This window comes from Carcharhinus amblyrhynchos, chromosome 9 (assembly GCF_965287045.1).
Source record: "Carcharhinus amblyrhynchos chromosome 9, sCarAmb.v2.hapA, whole genome shotgun sequence".
NCBI lineage: Eukaryota > Metazoa > Chordata > Chondrichthyes > Carcharhiniformes > Carcharhinidae > Carcharhinus > Carcharhinus amblyrhynchos.
The window spans coordinates 84,359,287-84,383,117 of NC_137332.1; the positions used below are offsets into that span (position 1 = coordinate 84,359,287).

The window sequence follows — 23,831 nt, forward strand, 5'->3', positions numbered from 1 at the left end:
AGAGGTGATCTTATTGAAACATATCAGATTGTGAGGAGACTGACGGAGTGGAGACCAGGAGGATGGTGCCTCTTCTGGGGCAGAGTGAGATGAGAATACAGAGGAACAAAGAGAATGAGCGATGTGCCATTGGGATCGATGCTGGGTCCACTGTTATTTGTCATTTTTATCAATGATTTGGATGAGAATATAGGAAGTATGGTTAATAAATTTGCAGATGACACCAAGATTGATGGAATAGTGGACAGAGAAGGAAGTATCTCCAATTGCAACCGGAATTGGACCAGTGGGCTGACGATTGACAACTGGAGTTTAATTTAGATAAATGCGAGGTGATGTATTTTGGTAGATTGAACCAGGGCAGGACTGACTCAGTTAATGGTAGGGCATTGGGGAGAGTTACAGAACAAAGAAATTTAGGGGTACGTGTTCATAGCTCCTTGAAAGTGGGGTCACAGCTGGGCAGAGTGGTGAAGAAGGCATTCGGCATGCTTGGTTTCATTGGTCAGAACACTGAACAACATAAGAACATGAGAAATAGGAGCAGGAGTAGGCCATCTAGCCCTTCGAGCCTGCCCCGCCATTCAATAAGATCATGGCTGATCTGTCGTGGCTCAGTTCCACATTCCCGCCCTCTCCCCATAACCCTTAATCCCCTCGCTTATCAAAAACCCATCAACCCGCGTCTTAAAAATATTTAGCGAGGCAGCCTCCACCACTTCAACGGGCAGAGAATTCCAGAGATTCACCACCCTTTGAGTGAAGAAGTTCCTCCTCAACTCCGTTCTAAACCGCCCCCCCTTTATCTTGAGACTGTCCTTTCTGATACTGGAATCGGAACGTCTTGTTGAAGTTGTACAAGACATTGGGAAGGCCACACTTGGAATACTGTGTTCTGGTCACCCGATTATCGAAAGGATATTATTCAACTAGAAAGAGTGCAGAAAAGATTTACTCGGATGCTACCGGGACTTGATGGTTTGGGTTTTCAGGAGAGGCTGGATCGACTGGGACTTTTTTGTCTGGAGTGTAGGAGGCTGAGGGGTGACCTTGTAGAGGTCAATAAAATAATGAGGGGCATAGATCAAATGGATAATTTATATCTTTTCTCAAAGGTAGGGGATTCTAAAACTAGAGGACATCGGTTTAAGGCGAGAGGGGAGAGTTACAAAAGTGTCCAAATGGGCAATTTTTTCACAGAGGTGGAACAAGCTGCCAGAGGTAGTAATAGAGACAGGTACAATTTTGTCTTTTAAAACGCACTTAGGCAGCCACATGGGTAAGATGGGTATAGACGGATATGGGCCAAATGCAGCAACTGGAGTTTGGGCTTTAAAAAAAGGCAGCATGAACAAGTTGAGCTGAAGGGCCTGTTTCCATGCTGTAAACCTCTATGACTCTATGAGATGAAGTGAGGGAGAAACTGAGAGGAATAGAGGGAGGGAGAATGAGAAGAGAGAAAGAAAGAGTGAACGAGAGGGAACACAAAGAGTGTGAGACAGGAAGGACAAGAAAGGGAGACAGTGAGAGTGTGATGGACAGAAACATAGACTAATGAAGAGTTACTCAGAGAGTGAAAGAGACAGCAATTGAGGGAGTGATATCAATAGAGTGATGGAGACAGAGACTGAGGAACAGATATCGAGAAAGAAAGACTGAGACTGAGAGAGAGACTGAGGGATAAATATTGAGTGAGAGAGACAGCGAGTGAGGGAGAGATATCGAGAGAGTGAGAGACAGAGACTGAGGGACAGAGGCTGAGGGTCAGAGACCCTCAGTCCCTGACCCTCAGTCCCTGACCCTCAGCCTCTCGGGGAGAGAAGAAGAGGAAGTGAAAGGTGCTGACGTGGTTTCTCTGGGTCAGACCATTTACAAACTGAGGAACAGGCAGTGAGACTCTCACAGGCTGCAGCTTTATAAAGCAGAGCCCAGTGAAGGGAGAGTTTATCAGTAACCAGGCACAGGGACACGAGCACACACCATGATTTCAGCCATCCAGCTGCTCTGGCCTCTGGCATTCTGCATCGCAGGTACAAATCTCTCTCCTTCCACCTTGAATATTTCCCTGCTCTCCATTTCAATCCAATTCTCCTGACTTGTGATTGAAGGGAAAATGCTGAAAGGAGAGGAACAGTCAGTGTCTCCAACAATATCTCATTGTACAGCCTCTTTCTGTGACAGTTCTTACTTCACTCTGTTTCTCTATTGCCCCTCAGGTATCAATGGAGACATCATCATGACCCAATCTCCCCCGGTGCTGTCAGTGAGCCTGGGCCAGACCGCCACCATCACCTGTACGGCCAGTCAATCTGTTAGCAATCAAGTGAGTTGGTATCAACAGCGAGAAGGACAGAAACCGGCTCTGCTGATCTATGATGCAACATCTCGATTCACAGGAGTATCCGACCGATTCACCGGCAGTGGATCTGGGACAACATTCACCCTGACAATCAACAATGTTCAGAATGAGGATGTCGCTGATTATTACTGTCTGCATGATTACAGCTCCCCCTACACAGTGATACAGAGCCTTACAAAAACCCCAATACACACAACACCACCTCCTGTACTGACACATCCCACAGTTTTATATAATATATAATAATAGACACACAGTCCCACCTCCTGTACTGACACATCCCACAGTTTTATATAATATATAATAATGGACACACAGCACCACCTCCTGTACTGACACATCCCACAGTTTTATATCATATATAATAACAGACACACAGCCCCACCTCCTGTACTGACACATCCCACAGTTTTATATAATATATAATAATGGACACACAGTCCCACCTCCTGTACTGACACATCCCACAGTTTTATATAATATATAATAATGGACACACAGTCCCACCTCCTATACTGACACATCCCACAGTTTTATATAATATATAATAATGGACACAGAGTCCCACCTCCTATACCGACACATCCCACAGTTTTATATAATATATAATAATGGACACACAGTCCCAACTCCTGTAGTGACACATCCCACAGTTTTATATAATATACAATAATGGACACACAGTCCCACCTCCTGTACTGACACATCCCACAGTTTTAATTAATATATAATAATGGACACACAGTCCCACCTCCTCTACTGACACATCCCACAGTTTTATATAACATATAATAATGGACACACAGTCCCACCTCCTGTACTGACACATCCCACAGTTTTATATAATATATAATAATGGACACACAGTCCCACCTCCTGTACTGACACATCCCACAGTTTTATATAATATACAATAATGGACACACAGTCCCACCTCCTGTACTGACACATCCCACAGTTTTATATAATATAAAATAATGGACACACAGTCCCACCTCCTGTACTGACACATCCCACAGTTTTATATAATATATAATAATGGACACACAGCACCACCTCCTGTACTGACACATCCCACAGTTTTATACAATATATAATAATGGACACACAGTCCCACCTCCTGTACTGACACATCCCACAGTTTTATATAATATATAATAATGGACACACAGCACCACCTCCTGTACTGACACATCCCACAGTTTTATATAATATATAATAATGGACACACAGTCCCACCTCCTGTACTGACACATCCCACAGTTTTATATAATATATAATAATGGACACACAGCACCACCTCCTGTACTGACACATCCCACAGTTTTATATAATATATAATAATAGACACACAGTCCCACCTCCTGTACTGACACATCCCACAGTTTTATATAATATATAATAATGGACACACAGCACCACCTCCTGTACTGACACATCCCACAGTTTTATATCATATATAATAACGGACACACAGCACCACCTCCTGTACTGACACATCCCACAGTTTTATATAATATATAATAATGGACACACAGTCCCACCTCCTATACTGACACATCCCACAGTTTTATATAATATACAATAATGGACACACAGTCCCACCTCCTGTACTGACACATCCCACAGTTTTATATAATATATAATAATGGACACACAGTCCCACCTCCTGTACTGACACATCCGACAGTTTTATATAATATATAATAATGGACACACAGTCCCACCTCCTGTACTGACACATCCCACAGTTTTATATAATATATAATAATGGACACACAGTCCCACCTCCTGTACTGACACATCCGACAGTTTTATATAATATATAATAATGGACACACAGCACCACCTCCTGTACTGACACATCCCACAGTTTTATATAATATATAATAATGGACACACAGTCCCACCTCCTGTACTGACACATCCCACAGTTTTATATAATATATAATAATGGACACACAGCACCACCTCCTGTACTGACACATCCCACAGTTTTATATAATATATAATAATGGACACACAGTCCCACCTCCTATACTGACACATCCCACAGTTTTATATAATATATAATAATGGACACACAGTCCCACCTCCTGTACTGACACATCCGACAGTTTTATATAATATATAATAATGGACACACAGTCCCACCTCCTGTACTGACACATCCCACAGCTTTATATAATCTTTAATGAACACAAGAAAGGAAACTGAACAAATTATTTGCACTGTCCACGACACACTCCAGTCCCTGTGGTGTCCACCGCTCGCTGAAGGCCTCGAGTTTCCCTCTTACTCTCCATGTCCACATATGAAGAGCAGCTGAAAGATTTATCATCTCAATTTAGAATTCTCAACTCTCCCAACAAAACACAGAGATATTCAGAGAAACAGAGAGAGAGAGAAAGAGAAAGAGTGATAGACTCAGTGAGTGAATGAGTGAGTCAGAGACAGAGGTTTTTGTACAGCTCCTCCACTGGAAGCTGTCAGTGTGCCTTGTTTTCGGTACAGGAACCAAACTCAGACTGAGTAAGTAAAGCCCAATCCTCCGTTATTAACCCTTTCAATGCTGAAACTTTCTCAAACACAAATACTGAAGAGTTGAAGGTGTTAGTGAGGAAGCTGCAGTCAATGAAATGGTTGATTGAAGAACACTGTGTAGAACAGGGAGTCCAGCTGTATTTCTTTCCTTCCATTCCCCCCTTTAAGCAGCAAGATATAAGTAAGCAGCTTTTACCCACCGTGTGGAGGAGATCTGGACGTTTGCAGACTGTGTTCACATTCCTGCAGCATGGAGTGAAATCACTCTCTAGACTCCTGTCAGTCTCAGTGTGACACACACAGGCAGAGTTTGATGTGAAGTTGAACTCTCTGTCTCACTCTCTGATATAACTGATCACAGCAGCAGCACAGTCAGACGCCGAGGTGCCACCTGCCCCAGCTTTCACTCTGCTCTCTCCACTCCCTGCTTATCTCTTGCTGAAGTTCTGATGACAAACAGCCACAGCAGGGCTCACAATCCAGTGGCTTCAGTGTTCCAGGCTTTTGGGGAGACTCTCTGTTACTTTCTCTTTGGGATGAGTTCAATCCAATATTTATCCCAGATCCAACATCACTGAAAATGCTGATTGTTCTCATTGCTGTGTGAGGGATCTTGCTGTGTACATGCTGTGACCAGTCCTCAGACTGGGTCCCTCATTTGTTAACATCCTGAACCGGATCCCAATTTTGTTTTGCTCCTGGGTGAGGAGTAATCAGCTGGAATCCCGCCCTCGATTGGTCACAACAGGGTTCATTTAAAATGGATCCCTTCACCCGTGGAAACCTTACACAGTCCATGTAGTTTTTTATTAGCCATTGAATCCCTACAGTGCAGGAGGAGGCTATTCAGTCCATTGACAGAATTACGAGGGACAGAGATAGGGTAGATATGAGAAAACTCTTCCCCTTAATCACAGAGGCAGCAGATTTTGAGAGACGTGAGGGAAATCTTTTCACCCGATTCTCCAAAAGAGCTTCTTACCCAGGTTCCCTGTAACCCTGCGCATTTACCATTGCTAACCCACCTAAAGAACACACTCAGGGCAATTTAGCATGGCCAATCCATTTCTCCACATGGCCTATTCCTGTTCCTATTTTCTGTGATTCTATGCAGACCAGCATTTATCACCCATCCCTAATTGCCCTGGTGAAGATGGTGCTGAGGTGGTGGAATAAGACCAGAAGACCATAAGACCATAAGAAATAGGAGCAGGAGTAGGCCATCCAGCCCTTCAAGCCCGCCCCGCCATTCAATAAGATCATGGCTGATCTGTCGCTGCTCAGTTCCACTTTCCCGCCCTCTCCCCATAACCCTTAATCCCCTCTCCTATCAAAAACCCATCAACCCGTGTCTTAAAAATATTTAGCGAGGCAGCCTCCACCACTTCAACGGGCAGAGAATTCCAGAGATTCACCACCCTTTGAGTGAAGAAGTTCCTCCTCAACTCCGTTCTAAACCGCCCCCCTTTTATCTTGAGGCTGTGCCCCCTAGTCCTATTGTCTTTTTTGAGCGGGAAGAGTCTTTCCACCTCTATCCTATCCATCCCATTCATCATCTTACACGTCTCTATGAGATCTCCCCTCATTCTTCTAAACTCTAACGAGTACAAGCCCAGTTTATTCAGCCTCTCCTCATAGCTTAACCCCCTCAACTCCGGTATCAGCCTAGTGAACCTCCTCTGCACTCCCTCCAAGGCCAAAATATCTTTGCGCAGGTGTGGCGCCCAAAAATACACACAGTACTCCAGTTGCGGCCTCACCAATGCCCTATACAGCTGCAGCAAGACCCCCCTACTTTTATATTCAATCCCCTTCGCTATGAAGGCCAGCATCCCATTCGCCTTCCTGACCACCTGCTGCACCTGCAAGCTGGGTTTTTGCGACTCATGCACAAGGACCCCGAGGTCCCTCTGCACCGTCGCCTGCTGCAGTTTTTCGCCCCGTAAGTAATAGTCCTTCCTACCATTCTTCCTACCAAAGTGGACCACCTCACACTTGCCAACATTAAATTCCATTTGCCATTTCCTGGCCCATTCGCCCAGCCTATCTAGATCCTTCTGCAGACTCTCCACACCCTCCGCACAATTTGCCGTTCCCCCAATCTTGGTGTCATCAGCAAATTTCGACACCCTACACTCGGTTCCCTCCTCCAGATCATCTATATAAATGGTAAAAAGCTGAGGTCCCAGCACCGACCCCTGGGGCACTCCACTAGTCACCATCCGCCAATCCGAATAGCACCCGTTGACCCCCACTCTCTGCCTCCTATTTGACAACCAGTCCTCTATCCACGCTAACACCCTACCCCCAACTCCATGTCCCTCGACCTTCTGCAATAACCTCTTGTGAGGCACTTTGTCAAACGCCTTCTGAAAATCCAGAAAGACCACATCCACCGGCTCTCCTCTATCCACCGCCCTAGACACATCCTCATAGAACTCCAGTAAATTTGTCAGACACGGCTTCCCTTTAATGAAACCGTGCTGCGTCTGCTCTATCAAGCAATTCCCTTCAAGATGCCTCGCAATTTCCTCCTTAATGACAGATTCTAACATTTTACCTACCACAGACGTTAAACTAACCAGCCTATAATTCCCCGCCTTTTGCCTGGCACCTTTCTTAAACAATGGCGTAACATTAGCCGTTTTCCAATCATCCGGCACTTCCCCGGAATCCAGCGACGTTTGGAAAATAACCACCAAGGCATCCACTATCACCTCCGCCATTTCTTTCAGAACCCTCGGATGCATTCCATCCGGTCCTGGGGACTTGTCCACAATCAGCCCCTCCAGTCTGTCGAGCACCGCCTTTCTAGTGACAGTAATGTCATTAAGACCCTCCAGTCCTACCACCTTTCCATCGTTAACACTCGGCAAATTATTCACGTCCTCCTCCGTGAAGACAGAAACAAAAAAGTTATTCAATATCTTAGCCATATCCCCATCCCCTACCACTAGGTCCCCTTTCTCATCCTCTAAAGGACCAACATTCACCCTAGCCAGCCTCTTCCTTTTTATATATTTATAAAAACTCTTGCTATCCTTTTTTATATTAAGCGCTAGCCCAGCTTCATAGTTTCTCCTACCCTTCCTTATCAACTTCTTTGTCAATCTTTGTTGACATTTAAACCTCTCCCAATCCTCTTCTCGCCCACTACTCTTAGCTACTCTAAATTCCTCCGCTTTTAGTTTAACACTTTCCTTCACCTCCTTCGTTATCCACGGCTTATTACCTCTCCTCCCACTATCCTTTTTGACCATCGGAATAAATTTCCGTTGAGCACCAAGAAAGATCTCCTTAAAGATCCTCCACTGCTCCTCAACAGACCCTCCCTCCAACGCGCTCTCCCAGTCCACATTCGCCAATTCTTCTCTCATCCTACCGTATTCCCCTCTATTCAAACAAAGGACGCGCGTCCGGGAACCCACTTTCTCCTCCTCCATCTGCACCAGAAACTCCACCATACAATGATCACTCTCCCCAAGAGGATCCTTCACCGCAAGGTCCCTAATTCTACCCGCCTCATTACATAACATCAGATCCAAGATAGCTCGCTCCCTCGTCGGCTCCAACACACACTGTTCCAGGAAACTATCGCGGCAGCATTCCAAGAACTCTTCTTCGAGCCCCCCACGTCCAACATGGGTCGACCAATCAATATGCAGATTGAAATCCCCCATAACTACGGCCGTCCCATTCCTGCACGCCGCACTTATTTGCGCGTTAACAACCCGCCCCACCTCCAGATCATTATTCGGGGGCCTATAGACGACACCCACCAGCGTCTTCCTCCCTTTGCTGTTCCTAATCTCCACCCACAACGATTCCACTTTCTGCTCCTTGGCTCCAATATCATCCCTTGCTACCACCCTGATGCTATCCTTAATCAGCAGAGCTACGCCCCCCCACTTTTCCCTCCTGCCTATCCTTCCTAAACACTTGATAGCCCTGTACATTCATCTCCCAGTCCCTGTCACCTTGCAGCCACGTCTCTGTAATGGCCACCAGATCGTATCCATTTGTGTCGATTTGCGCCACCAGCTCATCCACTTTATTCCGAATGCTTTGTGCATTCAGATAAAGTGCTTTCATCCCAGCCTTCACCTGGACCCTATTTGCCGCAACGCCACCAACTATACTCACGCCCCCTACTCGCTCTATTATTGGGACATCCTCGGCCTCTTCCCTTCCATGTACACTCTCCTTAACTTTAGACCTCGTAAGGTCACCTACCCTCGCACCCTCCCCCCCACTAATTAATTTAAAGCCCTGTCTACAGTCCTCTTTACTCGATTCGCCAGCACTCTGGTCCCAGCACGGTTCAGGCCAACCCCATCCCGCCCGAACAGGTCCCACCTACCCCAATACTGGTGCCAATGCCCCATAAATTCAAACCCATTCCTCCCACACCAATCCCTGAGCCACCCATTCACTTCCTTAATCCTGTCAACCCTACGCCCATCTGCACATGGTTCAGGCAGTAGCCCAGAGATAACCACCTTGTTGGTTCTACTTTTTAATTCCATTCCCAGCTTCTCATACTCCCTCCCCAGATCCTCAGTCTGCAGTTTGCCTACGTCGTTGGCACCCACATGTACCACAACGACCGGATTCGCACTCTCCCACTCCAGGTTCCTCTGCAGCCCAGATGCGACATCCCGGACCCGAGCACCAGGCAGACAACACACCCTTCTGTGCACTTTGTCATTGTGACAAAGGACAGTGTCAATACCCTTCGCCCCACTATCCCCAATCACTACTACGTTCCTTTTCCTTTTCTCTTTGCCTATGTCCTGCTGCATCACTGTACCGTGTGCAGTTTGCTCACCAACCTCACCTGCCTCATCCTCATCCAGCCTGGAAGCAAGAACCTCAAACCTGTTATGCAGATTAAGAGGCTGAGGCCTCCGCTCCTCACCCTCCTTCCTCCTCCCAGCAGCCCCCTCTTGTCCCTGACCCTTAGAGTTAGCCAGTCTAGGGGGGGTGGATGTCACTTGCACCCCATTGACAATGGCACCCTCTCTCCCCCTGATGAGCCTCAGTGTCTGTAGCTCAGAGGCCAGCTCATTTACCCTGAGCTGGAGCTCCTCTAGCAACCTGCACTTACTGCAGACATGGTCACTGGGATGAACCTTAGGGTCCACCAGTTCCCACATCATACAGAAACCACACATCACATGCCCCTCCATTATTCACTGTAGTAGTTTTGAAAAAAATTTTTTTTTTTTGTTTTTCAAACGAACTCACCTGGCCTTTTTTCCTTCCAGCCCTTTTTGATATTAAGCCCTAGTAGCTCACTCTGCTTCCCTCTCACTCCGCTGCCCGCTCAGACGCTGCCCGCTGTCTACACCAGGCCTCCTTTTAAACCTGGCGCTGATTTAAAGCTGATGGCCCACAACTGCCTGCTAACCACTCCCTCAGAATTCTTAAAGCAGTAAATACAATAAATAAATGCTTTAAACAGTTCTGCAAAGAACAAAGTGCTTTAAACTTAATAATAAATAAGTTTAAATAAGTTCTACTCCAATGAGTATCGGCCCAACTTGCTCAAGCTTTCCTCATAAGACAATCCCTTACTCGGTGGAATCAGCCAAGTGAACCATCTCTGAACTCTTTCCAATTCTCCTATATCTTTCCTTAAGTAAGGAAACCCTCAGTGTCCACAATATTCTAAGTGTGATTTTCCCAATGTGCTGTAGCAAAACATCCCTCCTTTTATACTCATCCTCATTGGAATGAAGAGCAACATTCCATTTGCCTTCCTAATTTCTTGCTGTTCCTGGATGCAAAGACACCCAGATCACTCGATAGAATCTCTCCAGTTTACAAGTATTCTGCTCTATTCTCCTGCCAAAATGGACAGCCTCACATTTTCCCACATGATTCTCCATCTGTCGATGTTTTCCCACTCACTGAACCTATCTCTATTCCTTTTCAGACTCCCTATTTCCTCACAACATGCATTTCGACTTTTCATTTTATCATCAGCAAATTTAGCAACAATCCTCTCATTTCCTTCGTCCAGCTCATTAATATAGCTTGTTGAGTTAAATCCCAACCATCTTCCTTTGTGCCGGGTACAACTCCAACCAGCGGAGAGTTTTCCCCCAATTCCCATTGGCTCCAGTTTTACGAGGGCTCCTTGATGCCACATTTGCTCAAATGCTGCCTTGATGTTAAGGGCAGTCACTCTCACCTCACCTCTGGAGTTCAGCTCTTTGCTCTATGTTTGAACCAAGGCTGACAAAGTCCCTCATGGTAGGTTGGTACAGAAGATTAAAGCTCATGGGATATGTGGCCAGGTATCTAGATGGGTAGAGAACTGGCTTGCAAAGAGGAGTCAGAGAGTAGTTGTGGAGGGGTCTTTTTCTAGCTGGAGGTCTGTCACTAGTGGTGTGCCGCAGGGCTCGGTACTGGGACCTCTTCTCTTTGTAGTGTATATAAATGATTTGGAAGAGGGAGTAGGTGGTGTGATCAGCAAATTTGCTGATGACACCAAGATGGCTGGATTGGCGGGCAGTGAGGAGCAGTGTCTGGCAATACAGCAGGATATTGATAGGCTGGTTGATTGGGCAGATACGTGGCAAATGGAGTTTAATCCGGATAAATGTGAGGTGATGCATTTTGGCCGGAATAATGTAGGGGGGAGTTATATGATAAAGGGTAAGCCTGTAAGGAGTATAGAGTCACAGCGAGACCTGCAGGTGCAAGTGCACAAGTCTTTGAAGGTGGCAGTGCAAGTGGAGAGTGTGGTGAAGAAAGCCTATGGTATGTTAGCCTTTATAGGAAGGGGTATAGAATATAAGAGCTGGAGTCTAATGTTGCAGTTGTATAGAACGTTGGTTAGGCCGCATTTGGAGTCCTGCATACAGTTCTGGTCGCCTTACTACCAGAAGGACGTGGAGGCTCTGGAGAGAGTGCAGAGGAGGTTTACCAGGATGTTGCCTGGTATGGAAGGACTGGGGTATGAGGAAAGATTGAAGAAATTGGGGCTCTTTTCCCTTGAAAGACGCCAACTGAGGGGGGATCTAATAGAGGTATATAAGATTATGAAGGGTATAGATAGAGTAAACAGAGGTAAGCTATTTCCTATAATAGAGACACGTAGGACAAGGGGCCATGGACTTAAGGTGAGGGGGGAGCGGTACAACACAGATATTAGAGGGAGGTTTTTCACACAGAGGGTAGTGGGGGTATGGAATGCTCTGCCAAGTAAGGTGGTGGAGGCAAACACGCTAGAGTCCTTTAGGAGTAACTTAGACAGGCACATGACTGAGTTGGAGATGGGTGGATATAGGAGAACCTTTTAAATAAGGGTCATTAGCATTGGGGCATCCCTGGTAATGTAAATGGGTATAGTATGATAATAATGTTTTTCTCTTTTCATTCACAGGTTTTAAGTCGGTCCACCTCGTGTCCAATGAGGGGCACACACGCGATGGGTCGTACTGGGGCTGCTCATGGTTGTTCGAGATTGGCCTAGTGCTTCATGTCGCTAGTGTGTGCCTAAAGTGGACAAGATACTGGGCAAGGTGACAGCTCAGTGACTATCGCTGATTGCTGTGCAGACACATGGATTTGGGCCGGTGTCTGTGGGAGTTTGCACATTCTCCCCGTGCTTACGTGGGTTTTCTCCAGGTGCTCCAGTTTCCTCCCACACCCCAAAGATGTGCTGTTAGGCTGATTGGCAGGAATAAATTGTCCCTAAATCAGTTTCCCTCAATCTGGATGGCCATAAAACATTAGACAGGGGTCGTGGGTAGAGAGGTGGACTGGTGGTGTTGAGATGGTGGCGCGGGCTCGTTGGGCCGAAGGGCCTGTTTCCCAGGCTGATTTTGTCCTTTGTCCTTTGTCTTTGTAATGACGTCAAGAACTGAGTGACCCTGGAGGAACACAAACTGAGTGTCAGTGAGCAGATTATTGCTGAGTAAGTGCTGCTTGGTATCACTCTGGATATGTTCAGATCACATTGCTGATGATCGAGAGTAGACTGATGGGGAGGTTATTGTGCGGATTGGATTTGTCCTGTTTTTGTGCACAGTTCATAACCGGGTAATTTATCACAATGTTGGGTTGATGCCAGTGCTGTAGATGTACTGGAACAGCTTGGCTAGGGACACGGGAAGTTCTGGAGCACAAGTCTTCAGGACCTCCGGAGGAGGTCGAGATGGACCATCCACTCGGAACTTCTGGCTGAAGATTGCTGCAAATGCTTCAGCCTTATCTTTTGTACTGATGTGCTGGGTTCCTCCATCATTGAGGATGGGGATATTTGTGGTGCCTCCTCCTCCAGTGAGTTGTTTAATTGTCCACCACCATTCACGGCTGGATGTGACAGGACTGCAGAGCTTAGATCTGATCCATTGGTTGTGGGATGGTTTAACTCTGTCTATCACTTGCTGCTTCTGCTGTTTGGCACACAGTCTCTGTGTTGTAGCTTCACCAGGTTAACACCTCATTTTTCAGTCTGTCTGTTGTTGCTCCTGGCATGTCCTCCTGCACTCTTCATTGAACTGAAAGCAGCAGAGAATCCACAGAAACAGACTGATGTTTGTCTGATGTGTCTGTGTGTTTATTAGTTGTGACTGAGCAGATAGCAAGAGTTTCAGCAGCAACAAAGATGTTTCTCTAGTTCACCTCCCACTTTCCCCATCCACTTCCAAAATCCTTACGGGGAAAGGGCCAGCACCTGTCACATCCCCCCTCTAAACTACAGGCCTCCCATCTTTCAGATGAGACAATCTGATATCTGCCCTCTCAGGGGGTGTAAAAGATGCCATGGTACTATTGGAAGAAGAGCAGGGGAATTCACCCCGGTGAACTGGTCAATATTCATCCCTCAATAAACATCACTACAAATCTGCTTATCTGTTCTTTCTCACTCTGTTCCCTGGGATCTTGCTGTGCACAATGAGCTGTAAAACACATTGGGACATTCTGAGGTGCTGACAGGTGCTATAGAAATGTAACTCTGTCTTTGAGCTTGGAGATTCCTGATCCTGACTCTCACCCATTCTCCACACACTCGCACCCTCCAGAGTTCATGGGGTCATTCAGAGCAGTGACCCTGTCTGACCCCCTGGACACTGAGACTAATTCTAGCCTCACCCTTGACCTCAGCCCAGTGCTGGGCAGGAAGGTTTGAAATGAAATCTAGAAGCTTCTACACCAGCCAATGGGAATCCTGCGTGAAGTGTGTTGATCCAAGTCTGCTCCAATGTTCTGGGATAAAGTTCTCCTGATCTGTGTGTGATCTGAGGTTTGTTGATGTTCAGCCTGTTTCCCCCAGGCAGACTGAGCAATAGTTCCAGCTTCCTGACTGGTTAACAATCTCTTAAAGGGACACTGTGTCTTTAAATACTCTCACTATTAACCATTTCAGTGCTGAATTTGTAGTAACCTTCTTTACAAATGTTTCAGTAACGTTGCAAAATGATTTAACCAGCTTCAAATCAAACCTTTACCCTCAGACACTGAACTAATTTGAACTCGAATGTGCCACTTTCCCTTGGATTCCATCAGCTTTTCATTTTAAAAAGCATTATCCATCCCCCAGTCCACCCACACCACACCTGTAGCCAGAGAGGATTGGAAAATAATGGTCAGAGTCTCTGTTATTTCTTCCCTCGCTTCACTTCGTACCCTGGGATACATTTCACCCGGGCCTGGGAGTTTCTCCATTTTAAAAGATGATAAACACATTAATATCTCCTCGCTCACTATCATTATCCCATTAATTATTTCACAATCCCTCCCCTCCTGAAGCACAATGTCAACTTTGTCCCTCCCACTTGTGATATTTGATGTAAATTATTCATTAAGAACCACCTATATATCTTCTCTCTCCACACACAAGTTACCTTTTTGCTCGGTAATCAGCCTTATTTAATCCTTAGTTATTCTCTTTGCAATGCCCCACGCTATTGCTTGATGAACAGATATGTCCTGAACTCTGTCTCCAGCTCGAATATCCTCCCACTGCTCTGACACTGATTTACTTTCAAGTTGCTTCCTATTTTGGAAAATTCCTGTTCAGTGAAATTGGCCTTTTCCAAATTTAAAACGTTTACTCTTGATCGATCTTTCCCCTTTTCCGTAGCTACTCTAAATCTATTATGATCATTATTACCCAAATGCTCTCTCACTGATATACCTTCCACATGCCCAGTTTCATTCTCTAAAACTGCCCCTTCTCCTGTTGGGATTGTTCCGTACTGGTTAAAAAAGTTCCCCCGGAATGGATTTTCAGAACTCTGCAACATTGAAACATTGACACTGATTTGATCCCAGTTAATATTCGGGATGTTGAAAGCCTGAAAATAACAGTGATTAAAATTCCTTCTCTTCTCTTCCAGCCCGTGAGAATTCACAACCCACGCTGACCCTGCTGCCCCCCTCCCCAGAGGAGGTCAAGACCAAGGGCACCGCCACCCTGGTGTGCCTTGCCGATCACTTCTATCCCGATGAGGTGGAGGTGAAGTGGGAGAAGGATGGTGCAGCCATTTCCAACGGGGTTCAGACCAGCAACTACCTGCGAGCTTCAGACAACACCTACAGCGTCAGCAGCCTGCTGACCCTCTCTGGCTCTGACTGGGAGTCCAACGCTCTCTTCTCCTGTGCCCTCACCCATGTGAGCCTCTCCTCTCCCCTCAGCAAGAGTGTCAGGAGTTCAGAATGTGCCTAGAGTGTTAGAGACAGTCCACAGAGGAGACACAACTTGGAATAGAACAGGGGTGAGCTGGGAGGGCAAAGGTCACTGTCAGCATTGAACTACAACTCTCTTCCTTCTTGGGACTGAGTCTGAGACACTTCTGAGGGTCAGGGGTTAAAGAACATTGTTGGGATATTGTAGAGGGAGCTTTACTCTGTATTAACCCCATGCTTTTCCTTTACTGGGAGTGTTTGATGGGGACAGTGTGGATTTGTGATAACAAGTAAAACCTCTCGAAGATGCTGAAGACTGTGAGCTGTACAGAAATAATGTGACCCTCTGAAGTATCTGCTTCAGTAAACCAGACCTCCTTCCTGCTCACCCTGCAGTTACAATTGAAGCTTTAGTCACTGTTTAAAGGGACAGGATTCTCATGTTATTGAGAAAATCTCCACAAGTGTTGTAATAAACCTCCATTCTCCCTGTGAATTTCTCCAGCTTCCTCTGGCTGGGCTGTTTATTCAAGTCTTTTTTCTGTCGATGTCAATGTGTAAAAGGTAATAAACATTAAGAATATTCAGTATATGTCTGGTGAGTGCTTTGGAAATGTCCCACCTCCCCATCAGCTGATTGGCTGCAATTCACCAAGTGATTGTCCTGATTGGTTGCTTGGCCTGTCAATCAATGACACAGTGAACAGTCTCACAACACCAGGTTAAAGTCCAACAGGTTTATTTGGTAGCACAAGCCACTCGCTTTCGGAGCGCTGACCCTTCATCAGGTGAGTGGGAGTTCTGTTCACAAACAGGGCATTTAAAGACAAAATTGTAAATCACCAGCAAAAATCTCCAGAGTTACTTTTGAGAGAATAGAATGTTGTTTGAGGTGTTCAGACCCACACTGATGTTAAATGTGAGAGGATCTCAAAGCTCAGAATGGGAACATGGAACACTGGTTCTTAGTGGTGTAGATTTTCACTTTGGTATCCTGTGAGAAAAGTGTGTGAACCAGGGAGAAATAGTCCAGTCTTTGTGTGAACAATTAATACAGAATATTCATTCAAGTAACAAGAAAACAAAACACACAAACTCTATAATACACGACAATGCATTTAACTATATGCATTAACTGAGGGCTAGACACACACACTATTACATGAAGCTACCCCTTTGTTCTCAATCACCTATGTTTCCTGAACATTGAGATTTCCCTTTGTTCCAAAACAACATCCAATATTATGTATCTCTGAGCTAAATCCAGTGAATAATTATCACACACAGGTTATATGGCAGCATTCGGGATCCCTGACTCCTTTACGGTGACAAACTCTCATCGTGTGGGTCAGACCCTCACTGGTTATGTATTCAGTCCAAGGTGGGACACAATGTTAAACATCGACACTACCCCAGACCCAATGTCTCGGGTTGCGGTGGAGAGAACCCTGACCACAACCAGAAAGTTTCTGGAACAAAACAATCGAACAATCCCAAGGGGAAGGGGGCAGGTGAACCTGGTCACAGGAAAGACTAGGAAACTGGAGGATTCAGTGAGAAATGGAGGGGAGATGGTGAGAATGCAGAATAAATGGAGGGAAGTAGGGAGGGTGACAGCAGTTGGTGAAACTGTTCCAGTTGAATAGTTAGTCTGTGTATTTGATGTTATCAGAGACTGTTGCTATCCAAAGTGGTACAGATGCTGATTGTAATAACTGGAGAAGACTGGATTTGGAAATAACTAAGTAAAGGCTTTATTGATGAGAAGAACTATTTACAATGAAGGGTTTAACAACACAACCACACAGGTCTACTCCCAACAACATCCTGACCCCAACTGAAGCCTCCAGTCCCAGGAATGATCACCCTCACTCCCGATTGGCCCAGGTTCACATCCTCACACTCCATTGGCTCCAGCCTGGTCATGTGGCCTGTGAAGGACTGCCCCTTAAAGGGACCAGGCTCACACACTCCTTCCCCCGTAACATCTTGGACTCCCTGTGATAAAACAAAAAGTACAACAGTTAACACACAGGCAGAGAAACAACAATATTACCCTCTCAATACGAGATCGCCTTCATTAAACAATCTGTCCCCTTTCTGAGAGTCACGATACCCTTTCTGAGAGGCTTGCTGAGCCTCCACCCTCCCCAACAAATTTGGGAACATTAAATCTAAACAGGTACACAGGCACCGACCCATTAACAACTCTGCAGGCGTGACCCCGACATGACCCCAGTGATGGTGTGAGGTGTAGTGTTGTAGGACAGCAAATAACTGGCCAATCACAATGGCAGCGGTCCATGAACCTGCTTCTCATGGAGCCTTGAACATCTGCATGGCTCACTCCACCAACCCATTCAAGGCAGGATGGTCGGGGACTGACCTGACATGACAAATGTCATTAGACTTGACCAAAGTCTGAAATTCATCAGCGTGAATGCTGCTCCGTTGTCTGATAGCAACACTTCAGGAAGACCATGGATCACAAAGATCTGCCTCAGTTTATCAATGGTAAATGGAGGCTGTGATGGGTCTCATGAGCTGATCGTCCAGACACTTGGAACGGGCATCGACTAACACCAGGAACATCTGTCCAAATCCTACATGAAGCCGTGACCAAGGGAGCATGTTCGCTGGTGGAGGTAACACTTGCTGAGTCGGACAACTCTCACACTGCCCAACCATTTGTTCAATGTCTCTGTCAATGCCAGGCCACCAGACATAACTACTGGCCAACACTTTCATTCTGCTCTAGCCAGGATGGGCATCATGTGACTGTTGGAGCAATGGCCATTGCCCAGGGGGTCATACACTGACACAAACCCCCCCACAATAGCACCTCATCTTCACAGGGTATCTGGTCCCTGCAATGTAAATACAGCTTCATTTGCTCTGCCTTGTCAAAGTGCCACCCGGTCAGTACCATTTTCTTGCCCTTTGCTAACACCAGCTCCCTATCTGTCCACATCTGAATGTGGGCTGCTGAGACAGGCAGAGGCCAAATAATGCAGAGCCAATACTATCTCCTGTGGAACAGGCAGTGACGGTGTGGTCTGTGGTAGCGGCAGGCAGCTCAATGCATCTGTATTTGAGATCTGTGTTCCCGGCCTATGCTGGAAGGTTTAGCTGTTTAGTGCCAGCAGCAATGCCCATCTCTGCACCCTGGCAGAGGCAATAGGTGGCACTGGCTTAATGTCCTGGAAAAGCCCTAACAATGGCTTATGGTGTGACACAATGGTGAAATGCTGCCCATAGACATATTGGTGAAATTTTTCACTCTGTGGATAACTGCCGGGCTTTCTATGTCGATTTGTGAGTACATTTTCTCAACGTCTGACAAAGTCCTCAAAGCAAATGAATTTAGCCTCTCCGCCCCATCTGCCATTCCATGGGATAGAACTGCTCCAACTCCATATAGCATCATAGAGTTACACAGCACAGAAACAGAACCTTCGGCCCACCATGTCTATGCTGACAACCCAATACCAACCTATACTAATTCCTTTTACCAGTACTTGGTCCATAGCTACTATGCCTTGGTGATTGAAGTGCTTAGTCTTCCAATCCTCCCATGTGCCTTATCAAGCCCAAGTCTTCTCTGCCTGCTGGACTGACTGAGTTTTCCTTCTATATCTGACTGAACCTCACTCCCAACTGTACATCTACTGTGTGTTCACCCCCCTGCAAAGTACGGAGAGGCCACAAGTGATTCCGAATGGTTTGCTCGGGTCAAAGTGCATTAGCAATGATGATGACTGTAAAGCTGGTTTGACTTTTACTCAAGTTTCTTACTGTGTATCTCCACAATTCCATCACTGATGTTTGTTTAGAAGCTGGTGTGTGTGTGTGTGTGTGTGTGTGTGTGTTTGGGGGTGCGGGGGTGGGTGCAGATTTGTTGCTGAGTTCAGCAGGAACCTTCCAGTTGAGGAAACCATTGGGAGGCTGGTGGTCAGGGAGTGGGATATTGGGACCGCCATTGAGAGGCTGGGGAATGGGGGCTGGGAGTGGGAGTGTCGGGAATGATGATGGGGCGAGGGGCGAATTAGGTTGGGGAAGCCATCGTGAGGCAGGGATGTGTGAGGATGCCAGCCTCACGAGTGGGATTAGACCCCGCCCACTGGTGTAAATCCCTGGCGGATTTTGTGAAGCACCAAGTGCCAGAAATTCCACTGACTGAGTACGCCCTGAAAACGGTGGGAAAATCTCCCATTTTCCTGCCTCAACAGCAAATCGCTTTTCAGGAAATTTGCCCTCATCTTTCTGAGAGAGTGATGGATACAATGTACATTGGACATAACCCACTAATAACACTCTGTTGACGTTTAACTCATTGTTTAACCTCCAGCCCATCTCCTTTTCTAATCCAGGTGTTTGAGTCAAGGAGCCAGATCGACTCCAACACAGGAGGAGGCCAGGCTATTCAGCCCCTCATGCCTGTACTAGCTGTTTTACTAGAGTCATTCACAGCTAACAGCTCAGTTTAATGTGTGCTGTGAGAAAGGGTCTGGAATGTTTTATTAGAGACAGAACAAGTGAAAAACATGAACTGATCAGAGAGAATCAACACGGATTTCAGAAGAGTCAGACAACTTAGCTGGTTACATTTGTTAATGAGCCACTAATGTGCTCGATAAGGGAATGTCTCTGGATATTATTTCTTTGTATTTCCAGAAGAGATTTGGGTAAGTGCCACACGAGAGGCTGTGAATAAAAATGGAAACGTGTGGAATTTCAGGAAAGCTTTTGCGAAAGATAAGGAATTGGTTCAGAAATAGGAGACAGAGAGTAGGGATAATGTGCGTTATTCCAATCAGCAAGCTGTGAATAGTGATGTCCCCAGGGATCTGTGCTGAAGCCTCAGCTTTTCACTATATTTGTCAATGACTTGGATGAAGGAATAAAGAGTCACATATCCAAGATTACTGAGCACACTAAATTAGGCAGCTTGGAGGAGGTTACAGAGATAGGGAGGGTGTAGGATAGGGAGGGATTTGAGAGGCAGAATAAAAATGTTAAAATCAGGGCATTGCTGGACCGGGGGTCAGTGTAGGTCAGTGAGAACAGGGGGTGGTGGGTGAACGGGATTTGGTGTGAGTTCAGATCCGGGCAGCAGAGTTCTGGGTGAGTTGATGATTACGGAGGGTGGTAGGTGTGAGGTCGGCCAGGACAGTATTGGAATAGTAACGTTCAGAGGGTAACAAAGATACGGATGAGATTTTCAGCAGAAGATGATGTGAGGTAGGGGGGATACAGGAGGTTTTACTGAGGTGGAACGAGGTGTTCTTAGTTTTGGAGTGGATGATGTGGTGGGAAACTCATCTCAGGGTCAAATAGGACACCATGGCTGTGGACTGTGTGGTTCAGTGTCAGACACTCCAAAGGGGAAGGGATAGAGTTTGTATCGGGAGATGAAGACCATGGCTTTGATCTTCCCAATGTGTTTCCCAGTGAGCCTGGCTCCTCAGTCCTGACTGCTCTGAGCTGCTGTTCTTTTCACTGATTGGACAGTTATTGTTAGAGATTCAGACCACAGCACAAATCCCCAGTGTCAAAAATAACTGCAAAGACTGTCAGATCGGAAGATTGAAACGTAACCAACAGAGGAAGTGAAAGAAGGAGCTCAGAGCAGCTGGATGTTTGTTACTGAGACGGGAGAAAATGGTGAACCGTGTTCACTACCTCCAATCTCCCAGCACAGAAGGCACAGTGGGATACAGTCAGGAGGGAGTTATCCTGGGACATCACTGCAGGAGTTCCTCAGGGTCGTGTCTGAGACACAACCATCTTCAGCTGCTTCAGTAATGACCTTCAGAAGTGGGGATGTTCACTGATGATTACACAATGCTCAGCACCATTCACAACTCCTCAGATATTGAAGCAGTAACATTCGTACCACACAAGTACCATGGAATCACCATCTCCAACAAGAGAGAATTTGAACATCTCCCCTTGACATTCAATGTCATTACCATCGCTGAATCCCCCACTGTAAAATCCTGTTGGTTCTGATTGACCAGAAACTGAACTGGACCAGCCTATAAATACTGTGTCTACAAGAGAAGGTCAGTGGATAGGAATCCTGCAGCCAGTAACTCACATCCTGACTCTCCAAAGCCTGTCCACCATCTACAAGGCACAAGTCTGGAGTGTGATGGAATAGTCTCCACTTGTCTGGATGAGTAGAGCTCCTGCAACACTCGAGAAGCTCAACATCATCCAGGACAAAGCAGCCCCACTTGATTGGCACCCCATTCACAAACATTAAATCCCTCCACCACTGTCGAACAGTGGCAGCAGTGTGTGCCATCTGTAAGATGCCCTGCATGAACTCACCAAGGTTCCTGAGGCAGCACCTGAATTTATATAGCATCTTAGTGTACAACATAGCCCATGATGTTTCACAAAGCCGCATAAGAGGAATGGGGGAGGGGCTGGGGGTAGTTTCGGAAGAGAGATTGAAGACTTGGGTCGAAGGATGGAGTTTGATGGGGAGAAAGATTTGGAGAATGGGAGGGATTAAGGGTGGGAGGTCAAAGAGCAGGACCTGGGCATCTGAAGGCTCTGCTCTCAATGGTGGGATGAAGGAAGCAGCGATGAGCCGGGGAACAGAGTCAGCAGATGGAAGGTGAGGGAGAAATGTGAGTCTGGAGCAGGACACAGGGGTAGGGAGGAGTGAGGCCACGGAGGGAATTGGAGAGCAGTGAGGTCACGGGTGACAAGTAAATGAAGTCAGGGGTGATAGATCACTGAGGCCAAGGGTGATAGGTCAGTGAGGTTAGGGGTAGTGTTGGAATGACACTTGGTGTGAGATAGGGTTTGGACCCACTGCATTTGGGCCAAGTTGGGGTTTATGGAGTGTGGATGTGTGGAGCTGAGTGAGGTTACTGGAATAATGAAGTTAGTTGGCAGGACATGCAGGAATAAGGGTGATTGGACTGAAGGGATTGATGTAGTGTCGCAATAGACAATGTTGTGGAAATAAGTGGCCTACGTGATGGACAGGATATGGAGTTTGAAGCTCAGCTACTGAGGCTCCAGTGGGAAGGAGGCCCATGTTTACTGGTCCCTATTGGAGGCTCCAGTGGGAAGGAGGCCCATGTTTACTGGTCCCTATTGGAGGCTCCAGTGGGAAGGAGGCCCATGTTTACTGGTCCCTATTGGAGGCTCCAGTGGGAAGGAGGCCCATGTTTACTGGTCCCTATTGGAGGCTCCAGTGGGAAGGAGGCCCATGTTTACTGGTCCCTATTGGAGGCTCCAGTGGGAAGGAGGCCCATGTTTACTGGTCCCTATTGGAGGCTCCAGTGGGAAGGAGGCCCATGTTTACTGGTCCCTATTGGAGGCTCCAGTGGGAAGGAGGCCCATGTTTACTGGTCCCTATTGGAGGCTCCAGTGGGAAGGAGGCCCATGTTTACTGGTCCCTATTGGAGGCTCCAGTGGGACATGGACATCATGGTTGATGTGGAGCAGTTTCTTTCTGTTATACATATGTCATTGTCCACCTTTGCGGAGGTCGCAAAATGGATAAAGGGGAACTTGTAGCTGTGATGTACTGGGAATTTGAAAAGGTATTTCATAAATTACCACATCAAATGTTACTACACAAGATATGATGATGTGTGGGTAAGAAGATGGTGTGTGGGTAACATATTAGCATTGATAGAGGATTGGTTAGCTCACAGAAACAAGGGAGAGGGGATAAATGATTGTTTTGGGGTTGGGGAGCTGTAATTAGTGGAGTTCTGGAACAATCAGTGCTGGGACCACAACTATTCACAATCCATATCAATGACTTGGATGAAGGGAATGAATGGAACTAATGTCCCAGTGACACTAAGATAGGTGGGAAAAGTAAGTTACCAAGAGGAGGTAGAGAGTCTGCAAACAGATAGGGACAGAGGAAGTGAGTGGCTAAACATTTGCAGTACAACCTGGGTAAATGTGAAGGTGTCCACTTTGGCAGGAAGAATAGAAAAGCAGTAAACTATTGAAATGGAGAGAGATTGTACAACTCGGTGCTACAGAGGGATCTGGCTGTCCTGGGACATCAATCACAACAAGTTAGTCTGCAGCTCCAGCAAGTGATTAGGGAAACAAATGGAATGTTGGTGTTTATTACAAGGAGAATGGAATATAAAAATAGGGAAGTTTTACTGCAGCTGTACAGGGTCTCGGTGAAACCACATCTGGATTACTGTGTACAGTTTAGGTCTCCTTATTTGAAAAAGGATATCATTTTGTTAGAAGCAGTTCAGAGAAGATTCACCCGACACATTCCTGGGGT

General features: G+C 46.3%; 1 gene segment (V, D, J or C); it reads left to right on the forward strand.

Annotated features, from left to right (window-relative positions):
• The first annotated feature begins 1,981 nt into the window (after positions 1-1,981).
• LOC145348444 (Ig kappa chain V region Mem5-like) lies at positions 1,982-15,587 on the forward strand. The segment is given in 4 exon segments: positions 1,982-2,030; positions 2,217-2,519; positions 4,856-4,891; positions 15,259-15,587. Coding segments are annotated over 4 exon segments (717 nt in total).
• The last annotated feature ends 8,244 nt before the right edge of the window (positions 15,588-23,831 follow it).